A 16,416-nucleotide genomic window follows, 5' to 3' on the forward strand; every position below is an offset into this window, starting at 1 on the left:
ACACAAGAGTCAATGTTGACACACGTGTTATCAGGACAGTAAAAACTGGGCAAAACACTGAGGCTGGCAGCTTGTTGCTGCCTACTGATAACAGAAGCTTAGTAGATAAAGCCACATGTTAAGTCACCTGCATCAGTCTCTCGCCTGTCAACTTCATCGTACACATCCATGGCAAGTTCTTCAAACAAATGATTACTTAGCTGAAAGTAAAAAAATATCAGGAACACAAGGGACAAGGATTAACACTAGGAAAATGAGTGGGGACTGCGACTTATTCACCCTTCTACCTCCAACGTCTTATCCAAAGCCAGTGCTTACTTAGTAAATGCCCACCATTATTAAACAGACAGTAACATTTCCAAAATAGTACAGATCCTCTAGAAATACCTGCCACCCACAGCAGCCTCCCTCCTGATATGCAGATAGGGCTGTGCCATAAGGGAAGCAAGAGGCATCTAAAGTGCCTATCTCAAAGGCAGGGTCCAGTTCTCCGCTCTTCGTGTGACATCACCTCTTTAAAGTCTCTTCTGCTCTTTTGAGAATGTTTGCCAGTACCCGCTCTGCCCCCAGTATATGGGATCTGAAACCCTTGGTAGGATAAAGAAGCCAAAACACACCATTTCGAGAGGATAAAACGTGCCACTGAAGGAAAATAGCACCCAGACCTCGGTTAAGTCTCTCTGCTGTCTTCCTCAGTAGGGGTCCCCCAAACTCCTACAAAACTACCTGAGCGTCCCCTACCAAGGACAGCCCGTCTAATCAGTACATTGTGCAGTGTCCCAACAAAACAATCCCCACAGACTGGGGTGCCCTCCTGGCAGCAACTGGGTCTTCCTCAACCCAGAGGAGGCTAAGCCCCTACCAGGCTGGCTCCAGCTCTTTCTGTACTTTTTGCCTCATGAAACCCTGCCGCTCGGTGGCTGTTACTTCTGAGTTGACTGCTTCCCCACTCTGTGAGGGAAGATGCTGAATTTGTTCCATCCTCTACTGTTCCCTACATCCCCACACAGTACCCGGCACCAAGATGGGACCCAGTAAATATCCATTCATACACTGACCAGAAGGTATTTCATGCAGAATTTAAAGCTGGCTGCACACACCTCATTAAACTCATTAAAATGGGTACAATACATTGTTAGGTGACAAAAGCAGGATATAAAATTCTATAATTACGCTTCAGTTAAAAAAAAAAAGGTAGGCATCGGAAACAAGAATTAGAAAAAATATACCAAAATATTGAGCGTGAACCCATTAAGAATATAGTAAATGAGGATGATTCCCCTTCTCTATTTTCCAAATTTTATCTAGTGTGGTTACATTACATTTATATTTAAAAATAAACTCTGAGAGCCTTTTGCTGGATAAGGTGATGAAGGATTGGGAAACTGAACTTGTACCATAAACACCCAATCTGTTTCCTCTAAGGGGCTACAAGCTAATGTTATTATTACTAACAATAACTACAGCAGCAACACTGTTGCGGGCTTACATCCCAGGAGCCTTGCTAATACCATCATCATTGTAAATACAACACCTCTCTGAAGACAGGAACTACTATTATACCACTTTACAGAGAAGGATACCAAGGCACAGAAGTTAGCTTACCTAAAGTCCCAAAGCCAAGAAGTGATGGACCTGGGATGCAAGTTTCTCTTAAAATGTTAATATTTACTAATTCAAGGAATACATTAGTGGTCTTATATTTCTCCCAGCTTTTCACTAGGGAGGGAGGAAGGAAAGAGGGAGAGAGGGAGGGAGGGAGGGAGAGAGGGAGATATTGTGGGATAAACACTGAATTGGCACTGATAGGAGGTGGAGACCACAGCGTGGGGGCAGCTCACACTCACTGGGCAGCTCTGACTTGCTGCCTCTGCTGGATCACCATCTCCCTTTCTAGGAGAGAACACCGAGGTACAGAGAGGTGAAGGAGCTCGTCAGAGCCGAGATCCACACCTGACCAGTCTGACCCAGAGCCCAAGTTCTTGAGAACTATGCTCAATTTTGTCCCAGATGTTTATCTAGTGCCTGCCACACGCTAGAGATATTACAGACATAACCCCAGCTTTCAGCCTAGCAAATGTAGAATAGGATAGTCAAGGGGAGCTTGGATTTTATCCATGTTTGAATTATTTAAAATAAAAATTGGCTTACATACTGTTAAGTAATTAAAAGGAAATCACAGAATATTCACTGCTGACTCCAAAGCTTATCATCCTAATCATCTTACTATATGACCTCCTTAATTTAAGAAAGGCAATAAAAACACATACACACAAAACTGCAGATAGAGAACACAGAGACACCAAATTGCATAAAATACATTTATTTCATATTACAGTTAAATGCTAGTAATGAGAAATTCATTTAATATAATATTTAGTACTTAATATTATATGAAATTCTAGTAAAGAGTCTTCTATGAAAAGGGGAATGAAGAGTAAGACATAAATTAGGGGAGTTGCAAGTTCAGAGTTAGGCTTTGGGAAAACTCCTACCTACACTGTGAAGGGGATCAGATTTCAGCTACTTGAATGATGAAAGGGAGGGTAGCTGGGAAAGCACAGCAGGCAAAAGAGGATTCCTGAAAGAGGACTTGAAGGTGGCCTCCGAGGGTGCTAACCCTTGAAGAAATATTTAAATGCACGCACCCACCCACACCCACACCCACACCCACACCCACACCGTGGGAACCAGATGGGAAGCAGGGCAAGAACTGAAGGGTGAGAGTGGGATGACGCCCATAAAGGCTACGAAAAGAAGTTAAGAATCTTGGTTCTGATCTTGAGAGCAATGAGAACACCTGAGGCGGGTAATCGGGTGGTTAGAATGGCTGGGGAAGCACCGGGCGAGGCTTCATTTGTGGGGACTAAACAGAGAGAAACTGTTCCCAGAGGAGTAGATTTCTCGGGGTCCTGACTAAGGCTGAAATGGGCAGGCTGAAGAGAAACACAGAGACTAAAATGAGCTTGTGACCTGCAGAACTGGTCAAACTCTGAGCACATAGCTGAGGCAGAACCAGCAGTTAAAAGCCTACATTTACAAAACTCTGATGAATGGCGTGGGACACGCACGACAGTTACCGGTGGCTGGATCCCAAATAGCAGCTAGTCAATCTGCAGTACTCACCATTCCAGCTTCAGCTCTTATCATTCTCTAGCATCCTGTGAGGCTACAGGAAGTAATCCCAAGAAGTGTGTCCCACTTATTCATGTCATTGAGAGAAACTAGGGAACTCTTACGGGGAGAAACAACTTCCTAATGTCAAAAGCACAGTCTTCGCTTTTAAAATGACAGAGAAAAATGTCATTATTTGAAGCCAAGCCAATAAACTGGATATACTAAACTTACTAGTACTTTCATTCTTCTTTGCTACATACTCGATGGTCTGCTTCTGATTTAACATCTGAGAGCATGAAACAAAGTCATCTGATGTACTAGGTAATGGGCTAAGAACAGATATTAAGCAGGACACATGGTTTTCCATACTGGAGTTCACTAGGAAAGAGAGATACTCACAGACTGAAGTTTCTTCTTAGCAGCTTTTGCCAATTCAGACAAATCCAGGCTGCTAAGAAAGTGCACAAAACTAATAAGCAAATAAATAAAACCATTTTCATGAGCTCTGTAGAAGATTAAGATAGCCAAGGGATTAAGATATTAATTACAGTTCATGGACAAGGTCAGAGGCCAAAATTCTACAGCCCAATCGTCAGTGAGGAAACTGAACAGAACTTAGTGCAAGTATCTCCTAGAAATACCATAATCATGCAAAGTGGTAAACCGAAAAATAATCACCTACTAACCAAAAGGCAAAATTATTGCCAGGTTAGTCCCCAGGCCCTTTATGTGAGAAGTCGTAATTTTTAAAGTATTAAAAAAAGCATGCAGAGGAAAATACAAAAAGGGCAGAATGTTAAAAAACAGAATGGCAAGATTACATATGGAATAGCAATTAACCATTTCATAAACTCTTGACAGTACTTATGCAAAGTTTATTGGCTAAATCAGGGTTTAAAGTTCATTTCTGCAGCCGTGAACTCATCTGACCTTATAGACCAGGGGCAACAGATTATAACCCACTTTTTGTTCGGCCTATGAGCTAAGCATAGTTTTTACATTTTTAAGTGGTTGGAAAAAGAACCCCAACAAATGATACTTCATAATATGTGAAAATTATATGAAATTCAAATTTTAGTATCCAGAAATAAAATTTTATTGGAACAGACATGCCCTTCATTTACATAGTGTCCATGGATGCTTTCATTTACAACTGGTAGAGTTGAGTAGTTGTGGCAGAGGCTGTATGGCCCAAAAAGCCTAAAATATTTACTATCTAGCCCTTAACAACAACAAAAATTGCTGATCCCTGTCATAGACAAAGGCTACACTCTTATAACACAGAAATATTCTGTGATATATCCAGAGACACAATATACTGTCACAACTAGCTAAAACTGTGACAGTATCTCTAACTCCAATTGGATTAGCAAATTTCTTACTTGTGCTTTTTCAAACTTAAGTTTTATACGGTGGTTTACTTACAGCCATCTTATTTCCAAATTGCATAGCCATAAAAGAGAAAAATGTATGGGCTTTGTTAAACACAAAATATAATACACTTAAACACTATACAACCAAGGAAATACTAGTGACAGATAATATTGATTGGTATTTCAATGGCCTTACCTGTCTGCCATTTGAGGTATTATAAAGTGCTGTCCATTTTTGTGATCTGAAACAGAAACCAAGTCAAAGTTTTGTTCACATAAATATTGATAAGATCTGTAAAGGAATACCATCATTATTTTCTCAATTTATGTTTTGCAATTAGTATCTTCCCATAATTATGATCTATAATGGGAGAAACAGAAGTTGCCAGATTGACTACAACTTCTCAAAATCTGGCCAGTAGCAAGGATCATTTCCTTATTTTCTTCTGGTACAAAGGTCCCAACGTCATTAAGTGGAAAGCCTATGCTCACCCTAATCCTTACGCTGTTTGTCCCCAGTATAACTAATGATCTTCAGCCATGGAAAGGACATTTAGGGAGCTGAAGTAGCTTGGAGCAGGCTTCCATCTGCTCTCCCATGTGGGATGGTGGGGCTTCCTTGAGCTTTGGTGGCTTACCTTCAAATTAATCAATGAGCATAAAAGAGTCAGGGCTGGCCCAGGTGGTCTGGGCAGGTGCAGGCACGGGCTCTGTCTCCTATAATGCTGACTGAGTCCTAATCAAGCTTGTGGAGGACACCGATCATGTGTCAATGAGTAAAGCCACTATGAGCATTCACATACAGGTTTTTGTGTAAACGTTAAGTCTTTGCTTCTCTTGCGTAAATACCTAGGACTTCTGGGTTATAGGTTAAATGTTAAGTTAAGTTTAAATGCATGTTTAACTTGGTAAGAAACTGCTAGACTTTTTTCCAGGGTAGCTCTATCACTTTTCTAACTGCAACGTATGAGAGTTACCATTGTTCCACACCTTCCCCAGCACTTGTGTTGTTTTTTTGAGTTTTATTTTGGTCATTCTAATAGGTACTTAGTGGTATCACACTGGGCTTTTTTTTTTTTTTTTTTTTTTTTTGCAGTATGTGGGCCTCTCACTGTTGTGGCCTCTCCCATTGAGGAACACAGGTTCCGGATGCGCAGGCTCAGCGGCCATGGCTCACGGGCCCAGCCGCTCCGCAGCACGTGGGATCTCCCCGGACCGTGGCACGAACCCGTGTCCCCTGCATCGGCAGGCGGACTCTCAACCACTGCGCCACCAGGAAAGCCCTTAACTATAGTTTTTGCAGAGCAAAAGCTTAAAATTTTGACAAAGGCCAGCTTATCAATATTTTCTTCTAAGGATTGTGCTTTTGGTGTTACATTTAAGTATTTTATATAATCCAAGACCACTAAGATTTTCTCCTATGTTTTCTTCTAGAAGTTTTAAAGTTTTAGGTTTTACATTTACATCTATGATCCATTTTCAGTTAGTTTTTTAAAAAATATTTTACTTATTTATTTGTTTGTTTATTTATTTATTGGCTGCATCGAGTCTTAGTTGCGGCACACAGGATCTTTGTTTAGGCATGCGGGATCTTTTGTTGCAGCACGTGGGCTTCTCTCTAGTTGTGGCGTGCGGGTTTTCTCTTCTCTAGTTGTGGCGCACAGGCTCCAGGGCACATGGGCTCTGTAGTTGTGGCGGGGGGTTCCAGAGCGTGTGGGCTCTGTAGTTTGTGGCACACGAGCTCTCTAGTTGAGGCGTGCGAGCTCAGTAGTTGTGCCATGCGGGCTTAGCTGCCCTGGCATGTAGGAACCTAGTTCCCTGACCAGGGATCGAACCCATGTCCCCTGCACTGGAAGGCGGATTCTTTACCACTGGACTATCAGGAAAGTCCCCTCAGTTTTTATACAAGGTGTGAGGTTTAGGTTGAAGCTCATTTTTCTGCACATGGATATTCAGTTGTTCCAACACCATATATTGTACTGTCCTTTCTTCATTGAACTGCCTTTGCGACTTTTGTCAAAAGTCAATTGAATGGGGCTTCCCTGGTGGCGCAGCGGTTGAGAGTCTGCTTGCCGATGCAGGGAACACGGGTTCGTGCCCCGGTTCGGGAAGATCCCACATGCTGCGGAGTGGCTGGGCCCATAAGCCATGGCCGCTAAGGCTGTGTGTCCAGAGCCTGTGCTCTGGAACAGGAGAGGCCACAGCAGTGAGAGGCCCGTGTACCGCAAAAAAAAAAAAAAAGAAAAAAAAAAGTCAGTTGAATGTATTTGTGTGCGTCTATTTCTGGATTCTCTATACAGTTTCATTGATCTGTATGTCCACCTCTTCACCATAACCACTGTCTTGAGTACAGCAGAGCTTTACAGCAAGTCTTAAAATTGGGTGGTGTGATTCCTCCTATGTTACTACTGTTCTTTTGCAAAACTGTCTTGGCTATTCTAGTTCCTTTGTTTTTCCATGCAAATTTAGAACCAGGATGTCCATGTCAATAAGCAAATCCTTTAATTGCATTAAATTTACAAATTAATTTGTGGAGAATTGTCATGTTAACTATATTGAGTATTTCAATCCATAAACATAGTAGAAACCCTTTTTCAGGCTTTCCTTGATTTCCTTCATCAGCATTCTGTAATTTTTGGCATATAGATTCCACATATATTTTGTTAGATTTATACCTAAGTATTTACTTTGGAGCTATTATAAATGTTATTATTTTTCTAGTTTCAGGTTCTAATTGTCCACTGTTAGTCTACAGAAATATGATTGATTTGGGGTTGTTCATCTTGCATTCTGCAACCTTGCTAAACTCATTCATTAGTTCTAGAAACTTTATTATAGATTCCTTGGGATTTTCTACATGGAAATCATTCCATTATGAATACAGGCAGTTGTATTTCTTCCTTTTTAATCAGTGTGCCTTTTATTTGGTTTTCTTGCCTTATGGCACTGATTAGGATTTCCAGTGCAATGTTGAATAGAAGTGGTGACAGTGGACATCCTAGCCTTGTTTCTGATTTTCAGGCAAAAGCATTCAATCTCTCATCATTAAGGATGATGTTAACTGTGGCTTTTCAATAGATACTCTTTATCGGATTAAGGAAGTCCCTTCTATTCCTAGTTTGCTAAGGTTTTTCTTTTTTCTTTAATCACAAAGGGATGCTGAATTTTATAAATGCTTTTTCTGCATCAACAGGTAAGATTGTACAGCTTTCTTTTTTAGTCTGTTAATGTGATGAATCACATTAACTGATTTTCAAATATTTTCAAATATCAGTCATATATCTGGAAACCCCACTTGGTATATTACATTTTCCTTTTTACATATTGTTGGATTCAATCTGCTTATAATTTGTGGAGAATTTTGGTGTCCCTGTTAGTGAGGGATATTTTTTGGTGCCATCTTTGCTGGGTTTGGTATTGGGGTAATGCTGGCCTCATAAAATTACTCGAGAAGCATTTCCCCCCACCTTTTTTTTTTTTTACTTTTTTTTTTTTAAACATCTTTACTGGAGTATAATTGCTTTACATGGTGCGCTAGTTTCTGCTTTATAACAAAGTGAATCAGTTATACATATACATATATCCCCGTATCTCCTCCCTCTTGCGTTTCCTCCCACCCTCCCTATCTCACCCCTCTAGGTGGTCACAAAGCACCGAGCTGATCTCCCTGTGCTATATGGCTGCTTCCCACTAGCTATCTATTTTACATTTGCCTCTCTCTCACTTTGTCCCAGCTTACCCTTCCCCCTCCCCATGTGCTCAAGTCCCCCCTACCTTTCTATTTTCTAAAAAATATCACATAAAACGGATGTTATTTCTTCTTCGAATGTTTGGTAGGATAGTCTCATTTTATGTGCAAAAATTGAAATGTGAATTCCGAATACTTAAAAATATCTGTAAAGAATTATAACTGCAAAGCTAGCAAGCCATGTGAGTCATAAGCCACACTGATTGTATTGCTGTATGGCAATACCACTTCAGCTGGTTCACAGTATTTACTAGTGCCATCATCTGGGCTAGGGTTTTCTTTAATGGAATGTTTTTAAGTACAAATTCAAGTTCTTTAAAATGCAGGATTATATATTTACATTATCTCTTTCTTCTTGGATAGGTGTTGGTAGTTTGTGGCTTTCAAAGAATTGGTTCATTTTATCTAAGTTGTCCAATTTATATGTACAGTTATTTATATTTTGCATTACCCTTTAATGTCTGTTTGTTTTTTAGTGACATCTTCCTATGTGTATTCTTTCCTTCTTTCTTTGTCAGTATGTCTAGACATTTACCAATTTCATTAATCTCTACAAAGAATCAGCTTTTGGTTTCATTGATTTCTCTCTACTGTTCTCCTTTCTCAATTTCATTGATTTCTACTCTTTATTATTTCTTAACTTCTGCTTGCTTTGGGTTTATTTTGCTCATCTTTTTCTAGTTTCTTGAGGGTTGGGAAGCTTAAATTAGGATTTGAGACCTTTCTTCTTTTCTAACATAATAATTTAATGCTATAAAATTTCCTGTAAGCCTTGCTTTAGCTCCGTCCCACAAATTTTGATTTGCTGTCTTTTCATTTTTGTTCATCTGAAAATATTTTCTAATTTCCCTTAAGACTTCCTCTTAGACCCATGGATTATTTAGAAGTATGCTGTTTAATTTCCAAGCATTTGGGTATTTTCCACTTATATTTTGATTATTTATTTCTAGCTTAATTCCATTACGGTCAGAGAATATACTTTCTAGGATTTTAATTATTTTAGAGTTGCTAAGGTTTGTTTTATGACCCAGAATATGGTCTATCTTGGAATGTTTGACTGTGTACTCGAAAGGAACATATGTTCTGATGTTGTTAGGGAGAGGATGCTATAAATGTCAACCGGATGCAGTTGGTTGATGGTTTCAGTTCAATATCCTTGCTGATTTTCTACCTCTAGTTCTATCTATTAACTAAATGAAGACTGTTGAGTCTCCAACAATAATTGTGGATTTGACCTTTTCTCCTTTCAGTTCTATCAAAGTTTGCATCCTATATTTTGCAGCTCTATTGCTGGGTGTGTACCCATTTAGAATTGTTATGTTTTTTTAGTGAGTTGACCCTTTTATCATGTTGTGTCCCTCTCTATCCCTGCTAATTTCCTTTGCTCTGAAGTCTACTTTGCTTGATATTAATATAGCCACTCTAGCTTGCTTTTTGTGTGTGTGTGTGTGTGTGTTACGTGGGCCTCTCACTGTCGTGGCCTCTCCCGTTGCGGAGCACAGGCTCCGGACGCGCAGGCTCAGCGGCCATGGCTCACGGGCCCAGCCGCTCTGCGGCATGTGGGATCTTCCCGGACCGGGGCAAGAACTCGTGTCCCCTGCATCGGCAGGCGGACTCTCAACCACTGCGCCACCAGGGAAGCCCCACTCTAGCTTTCTTTTACTTAGTGTTGGCATGGTATATCTTTTTACCCCTTTTTGCTTTTTAACTTACCTATACCATTATATTTAAAGGGGGTTTCTTGGACACAGCATACAGTTAGGGCTTGTTTTCTTTTTTTTATCCATTCTGACAATCTCTGCTTTTAATTGGTGTGTTTAGATCATTAACATTTAATGTAATTATCGTTACATTTGGATTTAAGTCTATGATTTATTATTTAGTTTCTATTTGGACCTCAGTTTTTTGTTCCTCTCTCTCCCCTTTCCTCTCTTTTTTTGAATATTTTGAATCAAAACAACTTTTGATTATTTGGGTAATTTTTAACATTCCATTTTACTTTATCTCTAGAGTTTCTGACCATATATCACTGTATAGTCTTTTTTCAGTGCTAGGGATTAAACTATACATAACTTTTTACAATCTACTTAGAAATAGTATTTTACCATTTTAAGAAGAATGCAAAAATTTACCTCCATATTTCTTTTACCCTCTCCCTTTTATGTTATAATTGTCAAATGCATTACACTGACATATGCTGAAAACGCCACCATACAATACTATAACTTTTGCTTTAAACTGTCATACATATTTTAGAAAACTTAAGAAGAAAACACAGCCTATTGTATTTATCCAGATACTTATTATTTCTGTTCTTCTTTCATTTCTAAAGCTCCAAGATTCCCTCTGGTATCAATTCCCTTCCACCCAAAGAACTTTCTTTAGTATTTCTGTTAGAGAAACTAATTCTCTTATTTTCTTTCATCTTAAAATGTCTTTAGGGGCTTCCCTGGTGGCGCAGTGGTTGAGAGTCTGCCTGCCAATGCAGGGGACACGAGTTCGAGCCCTGGTCTGGGAGGATCCCACATGCTGCAGAGCAACTAGGCCCGTGAGCCACAACTACTGAGCCTGCGCGTCTGGAGCCTACGCTACGCAACAAGAGAGGCCACGATAGTGAGAGGCCCGCGCACCACGATGAAGAGTGGCCCCCACTTGCTGCAACTAGAGAAAGCCCTCACGCAGAAACGAAGACCCAACACACCCAAAGATAAATAAATAAATAAATAAATAAATAAAAGCTGAGCTGATGTCCAAAAAAAAAAAAGTCTTTATTTTTTCGGGAATTTCCTGGTGGCACAGTGGTTAAGAATCCGCCTGCCAATGCAGGGGACACGGGTTCAAGCTCTGGTCTGGGAAGATCCCACATGCCGTGGAACAACTAAGCCCGTGCGCCACAACTACTGAGCCTATGCTCTAGAGCCCACGAGCCACAACTACTGAGCCCGTGTGCCACAACTACTGAAGCCCGTGCACCTAGAGCCCATGCTCCGCAACAAGAGGAGCCACTGCAACGAGAAGTCCGCACACCACAACAAAGAGTAGCCCCCGCTCGCTGCAACTACAGAAAAGCCTGTGTGCAGCAACAAAGACCCAATGCAGCCAAAAATAAAAAATATAAATAAATAAAATAAATTTATAAAATAAGAAAGTCTTTATTTTTTCTTCATTCCTGAAGGTTATTTTCACTGGAAATGGAGTTGTAGGTTGACAGTTCTTTTCTTTCAGCACTTAAAAAGTATTGTTCTGCTGGGGCTTCCCTAGTGGTCCAGTGCTTAAGACTCCCACTTCCACTGCAGGGGGTGCACATTTGATCCCTGGTCGGGGAAGTTCCGCATGCCCCGTGGTGTGGCCAAAAAAAAAAAAATTGTTCTACTTCCTTTTCATCTCCATGGTTTCTGATGAGAAATCCACAATCATACAAATAATTGTTCCTTTGCACGGTATGTCATTTTTTTCCTCAGCTGCTTTCAAGACATTTTCTTTCTTCGGTTTTTAGCAGTTCGATTTTGATGTGTCTGAGTGATAATTTCTTTTGAGTTTATTCTGTTTGGAGTTCTCGGAGACTCTTGAATTGTAAGCTTACGTCTTCTGCCAAATTTAGAGTTTTTAGCCATATTTCTTCAAGTATTTTTTTCTGCATCTCATTTTTTTTTTTTCCGCGGTACACGGGCCTCTCCCATTGCGGAGCACAGGCTCCGGACGCGCAGGCTCAGCAGCCGTGGTTCACGGGCGCAGCCGCTCCACGGCACGTGGGATCTTCCCGGACCGGGGCACGAACCCGGGTCCCCTGCATCGGCAGGCGGACTCTCAACCACTGCGCCACCAGGGAAGCCCCTGCATCACATTCTTTATGATCTCTTTCTGGGAGTGTGATGATACAAATGTTTTGATTTTGTCCCATAGGTCCCTAAGGCTCTGCTCGGTTTCTTTTCCTCCTACTCTTTTTTCTCTCTGTTGCTCAAACTGGATTATTTCTAGTGATCTATTTTCAGTGCACTCTTTTCTTTGCCATCTCCATCTGCTATTAAGCCCAACCAGTGAGTTTCAAAATTTTAGTTATTGGATTTTTTAATTCTAATATTTCTGTTCTGTTCTTTTCTATATCTTCTATTTCTCTGCGGAGACTGTCTATATTAGATTTGTTTCAAGAACGTTCACACTTACTTCTTAGAGCATGATGTTACTATCTGTTTTAAAATCTTTATCTGATAATTCCAACATCTGAGTCATCTAGGGTTGGCATCTGTTAACTACCTTTTTCCATGCAAGTCTTTGGGATTTTCCTGGTTCTTCACATGTGGAGTAATTAGGGTGGTATCCCTGATATTTTGCATATTATGTTGTGGAGACTCTGAATATTCCTTAAACTCTATGGAGAATGTTAATATTTTGTTCTAGCAGGTACCTGACCAGGTGAGGTTCTGTCTCCAGGGCCAAGTGGTGAGAGAATAAAGAGAAAAACAAAAGCAATCAGGATTCCCTTCAGGCTCTTGGTCAGAGATTTAGGCACCTGTGCTGCCACTGCTGGTGCCACTACTGAAGCCATAGGATTGCCTAGGGACTAGGGTGGGGAAAAAAGGAAGAGGAAAAAAAACCCAGGGGAATTCCCCTATTCTTTGTCCTGTAGGAATCCCATTTCCTGCTCCTCAGACCACACAGAGAAGGCTTCTTTGCACCTGTTATGCAGTTCCAGGTTTTAGGCTCCTGGATGCCGTATCAGAAGCAAAATAAAGGGGACACTCACCACCAGCTTGATGGTACTTTGAGTTCCCTAATCTACCTGCTACAGTCCTCAGATAGCTACTCCACGTATTTGGTCCATAGTTTATAATTGTGTTCAGCAGAAGAGACAGGGTGGGGGTGTGCTTATTCCATCTCACTGGGAACTGGAACCACACCAAGGGCTCTTAACTCTGTTGTACAACCAGGGTGGAGAACCACTGTATACATGTATGTGGATATTCTATATCAAGGGTTGGCAAACTTTTTCTGCAAAGGGCCTGATTGTAAATATTCTGGGCTTTGTGGCCGTACGGTCTCTGTTGCAACTACTCAACCTACTTAACTCTGCTGCTGTAGTGTGAAAGCAGCCGTAGATAATATGTAAATGAATGGGCATGGGTATCTTGCAATAAAACTTTATTTGAAAAAAAACAGGTGATAGGCTTATCTGGCCCATGGACCACAGTTTGCTGACCCCAGTTCTACCTCATGAGCAAAGCTGGTTAATGGTAAAGTTCATTTTTTTACTTTTTCCCATTCCTTAGATAGCAGAATTCTGCAAATAACTACAAAAGTTAATCCTTTGCTCTTCCATTCCTACTCCCATTAATCACAAGAACCGTTGCGCACGTTCAGTTTGAGTTCAATTATGCTCTTTGATTCCTGAAACAGTCACTACTGTAGAGCTAAAATTTTAAAAACTAAAATTCAAGATTTGACCGATGTTACATATTTCACATATAACAAAAAATGCTGTAGCTATCATTGCAAACAGAAATCCTTATTTGCAATTTTCTCAAGGACACGTTAAAGCAGAGATCATACATGATGGTGTCCCAATTTGTTTTTCCAGAGACTGACTGGCTGGAGGTGTGGAGAGGCTGCTGTCCTTTCAACTCACCTGGTTTCCTGCCACACAGATAGAAGGCTAGTCTGTCAGTCAGCTCATACTGTATTTCTACGAGGCGTTCTGCCAGCTCATGGTGCCCTCCTTGCCTACCAAGAGAAAACAAAGTACCATTTATATTGCTCACTGGCCACTGGAGCTAGAATAGAAAAGTACAGAGACGTCCCCTGAGATACCTGAGTCATTTATCAAACGTGACTTTTTAGAATAATCAACCTTTTTGTGTGAGGTAAACTGTCAAGGTCTACTTCGATTCCCACCTTTATAAAAACTGTTTTCACAATCTCAACTATCGCCTTTCCTTTATTAATTTATAAGACAGAGTACTTAATAAGGAATTCAAGGACTTATGAGAGGGACAAAGAATAACTTCATCTAATGAGGTAGAAAATAAAATTAATAAATGGTCAAGGGTAGAGGTTCTCAAAAATTAACTAGCATGCTTAAAAAAATATACAGATGTCCAGGACCCACCCTTGGAAATTCTGAATCAATAAAAACAGGAGCAGTGTGGACATTAATATTTTGAAAAAGGTCCTTCCCCTAGATGCTTCTCATGCAGCCAGCCTGACTTCAGGATTAGAGTTCAGTAACCACTTCAAGGTCTTTGATTCAGGGAGAGACAGACCAACCTAATGCACAGCTCACATCTCCTTGTCTTTAATTTCCATCACAGAAAATATTAATTTTGCCTTTGAAACAAATATTTAAGCTGCTTGAAATCCTTTAAGTAACAAGGCATATAAATAAATCATTACCCTGAGAGACTATTATGTGCAAGGTACAAGAGGAAATTCCAAGATAAGTGATAAGTATCATTTACTGAGGGCTCTGTTCCCCTTAAAAGATGAAGTCTAGTTTCTGCCAGTTTCTCTTCCCACATACAACGTACTACAAAAATATTCTCCAGCCTACCCACACATCTTTGATTTCTGTGATGCACATCTTTTTTTCTCATTTTTTAACATCTGTGAAATCAGGAAGTTGATAGTACAGTTGATAGTACATCATCATTTAATTGGTTGAGTCTTTTCCTTTTTAATGGTATATGAAATAATGATGACCCATATAAACAGTAGAGTGTTAGACCTGATGAAATACTGTATTCCTCAGTACCTTAGCTCTTATTCCCAGACACACTCTGCTCTATCCAATTAGGTCTCCTGCTGTGCCGAACATCCCTGTCCATCCCTCCTTCCTGAACTTGACCCACGCCCTTCTTCTCACCTGGAACACCTTAGCTCATCTTCACACACCCAAATCCAATCTACTCTTCAAAGACCAACTAAAGACATTTCTTAATGATCTGGGCCACAGTGAAGAAATCCTACATATGTATCAATTTTGGTAATGAGTTCTACATTATCTTGCCTCATTTAACTCTTACATGCATTTATGAACCTCCTCCTCCCTGAGAGAGTAAATTCTAGGAGGGCAGAGTTCATTTCACTTGCCATTTTCAAGTTGTCACTTGTCATTTTATCCTCTGCAGAGTATAATTCTTTGCAGTTAATTTGGAAAAAGTTAATTTGGAAAAAGAAGGAAAGATGATCCATCTTCTATCATTTAAATGATATTCAAGCCTAATCTATGGATGTATTTATTTATTTTCCAGCACTTCACAGCCAAAATTTTGAAACAAAAAGTTAAAGAATTTTATAGCAAGCACCCAGATATCCACTACCTAAATCCTGCAATTAACATTTTACTATACTTGTTTAACCACATATCTATCCATATAGATTTGTTTCTAAGTTCAAGCAATGAACAAAACTATTAAAAAACTGAGGAGTGGGTTCTGCAATTCTTCATACTTGATCTGTACTCCAACTATGGCTCAAATACCACTGCGTTTAAAGGATAAAAAGAAATGAAAGACCGGAAGCTAAGCACAATGGTTAATGGTTCTACCCTCCCTGACTTTAGCTGGCTCTAAGATCATATGCGCATGAAATACCTTCATCTGCAAAATAACAGCATGCAAACCTCTGAAGGGGTTAAATGTTAATCATACACAATTTAGCCACTTAACAATGAATCATACACAACAGAAATAATCCCAAACAGAGAGAGGTGACAAGAATCTAGTCTCTTACCTTGCATAATCAACAGGAGTTTTCCCACTCGCATCTTGTGTGCCTGGGTCTGCTCCATATACTGCCAATAATTCCGCCTGTAAAATCTGCCCTGCTTTAGAGGCAACATGGAGTGGGGTGTTTCCTTTCTCCTAAGAATCATTAATAAAAAGTATACAAAAAGAAGCAAAATTAAATAAACGAAAGGCTACACGAATGCAACCCATTTAGTTTCAATTTAATGTCTGAATCAATTCATGCTTTCTTACAGGGTGAAAAAAGTTGGCTTGTGCTCCTAATGATAATAGCCTCAAACAGGTTTCAAGATTCCCTGTTCTCACGCTTGAATGGAGTTGCTGAAAAATACACACACAAGAAAGAATATTTGTTAAAAATGTAAAGAATGACGTAGCAGAGCAGCTGGCAGACTATTTTAATACACATTATAGTAGTACTACATCATCTTTATTTAGC

The 16,416-nt window shown here is 40.0% G+C and overlaps 1 protein-coding gene across 16 annotated transcripts in view; it reads right to left on the reverse strand.

Annotated features, from left to right (window-relative positions):
- Positions 1 to 16,416, reverse strand: part of GIT2 (GIT ArfGAP 2) — a 49,367-nt gene that overhangs the window by 24,848 nt on the left and 8,103 nt on the right. For 13 of the 16 annotated variants that reach the window (XR_009534857.1, XM_060121689.1, XM_060121685.1 and 10 more), the window contains 6 exons: positions 16,212 to 16,298; positions 15,964 to 16,094; positions 13,862 to 13,956; positions 4,687 to 4,732; positions 3,517 to 3,568; positions 128 to 200 (listed from right to left, as the gene is read on the reverse strand). Coding sequence is in view for 15 of the 16 variants with exons in the window: in XM_060121689.1 (XP_059977672.1) it covers positions 128 to 200; positions 3,517 to 3,568; positions 4,687 to 4,732; positions 13,862 to 13,956; positions 15,964 to 16,094; positions 16,212 to 16,298 (484 nt within the window). In the remaining variant the exon portion in view is untranslated. Of the gene's footprint in view, positions 1 to 127; positions 201 to 3,516; positions 3,569 to 4,686; positions 4,733 to 13,861; positions 13,957 to 14,782; positions 14,836 to 15,963; positions 16,095 to 16,211; positions 16,299 to 16,416 lie in introns of all 16 variants that reach the window. The other 3 variants (XM_060121684.1, XM_060121680.1, XM_060121690.1) reach the window with 2 other exon arrangements.

The sequence above is a fragment of the Lagenorhynchus albirostris genome, chromosome 14 (assembly GCF_949774975.1).
Source record: "Lagenorhynchus albirostris chromosome 14, mLagAlb1.1, whole genome shotgun sequence".
NCBI classification, from domain to species: domain Eukaryota; kingdom Metazoa; phylum Chordata; class Mammalia; order Artiodactyla; family Delphinidae; genus Lagenorhynchus; species Lagenorhynchus albirostris.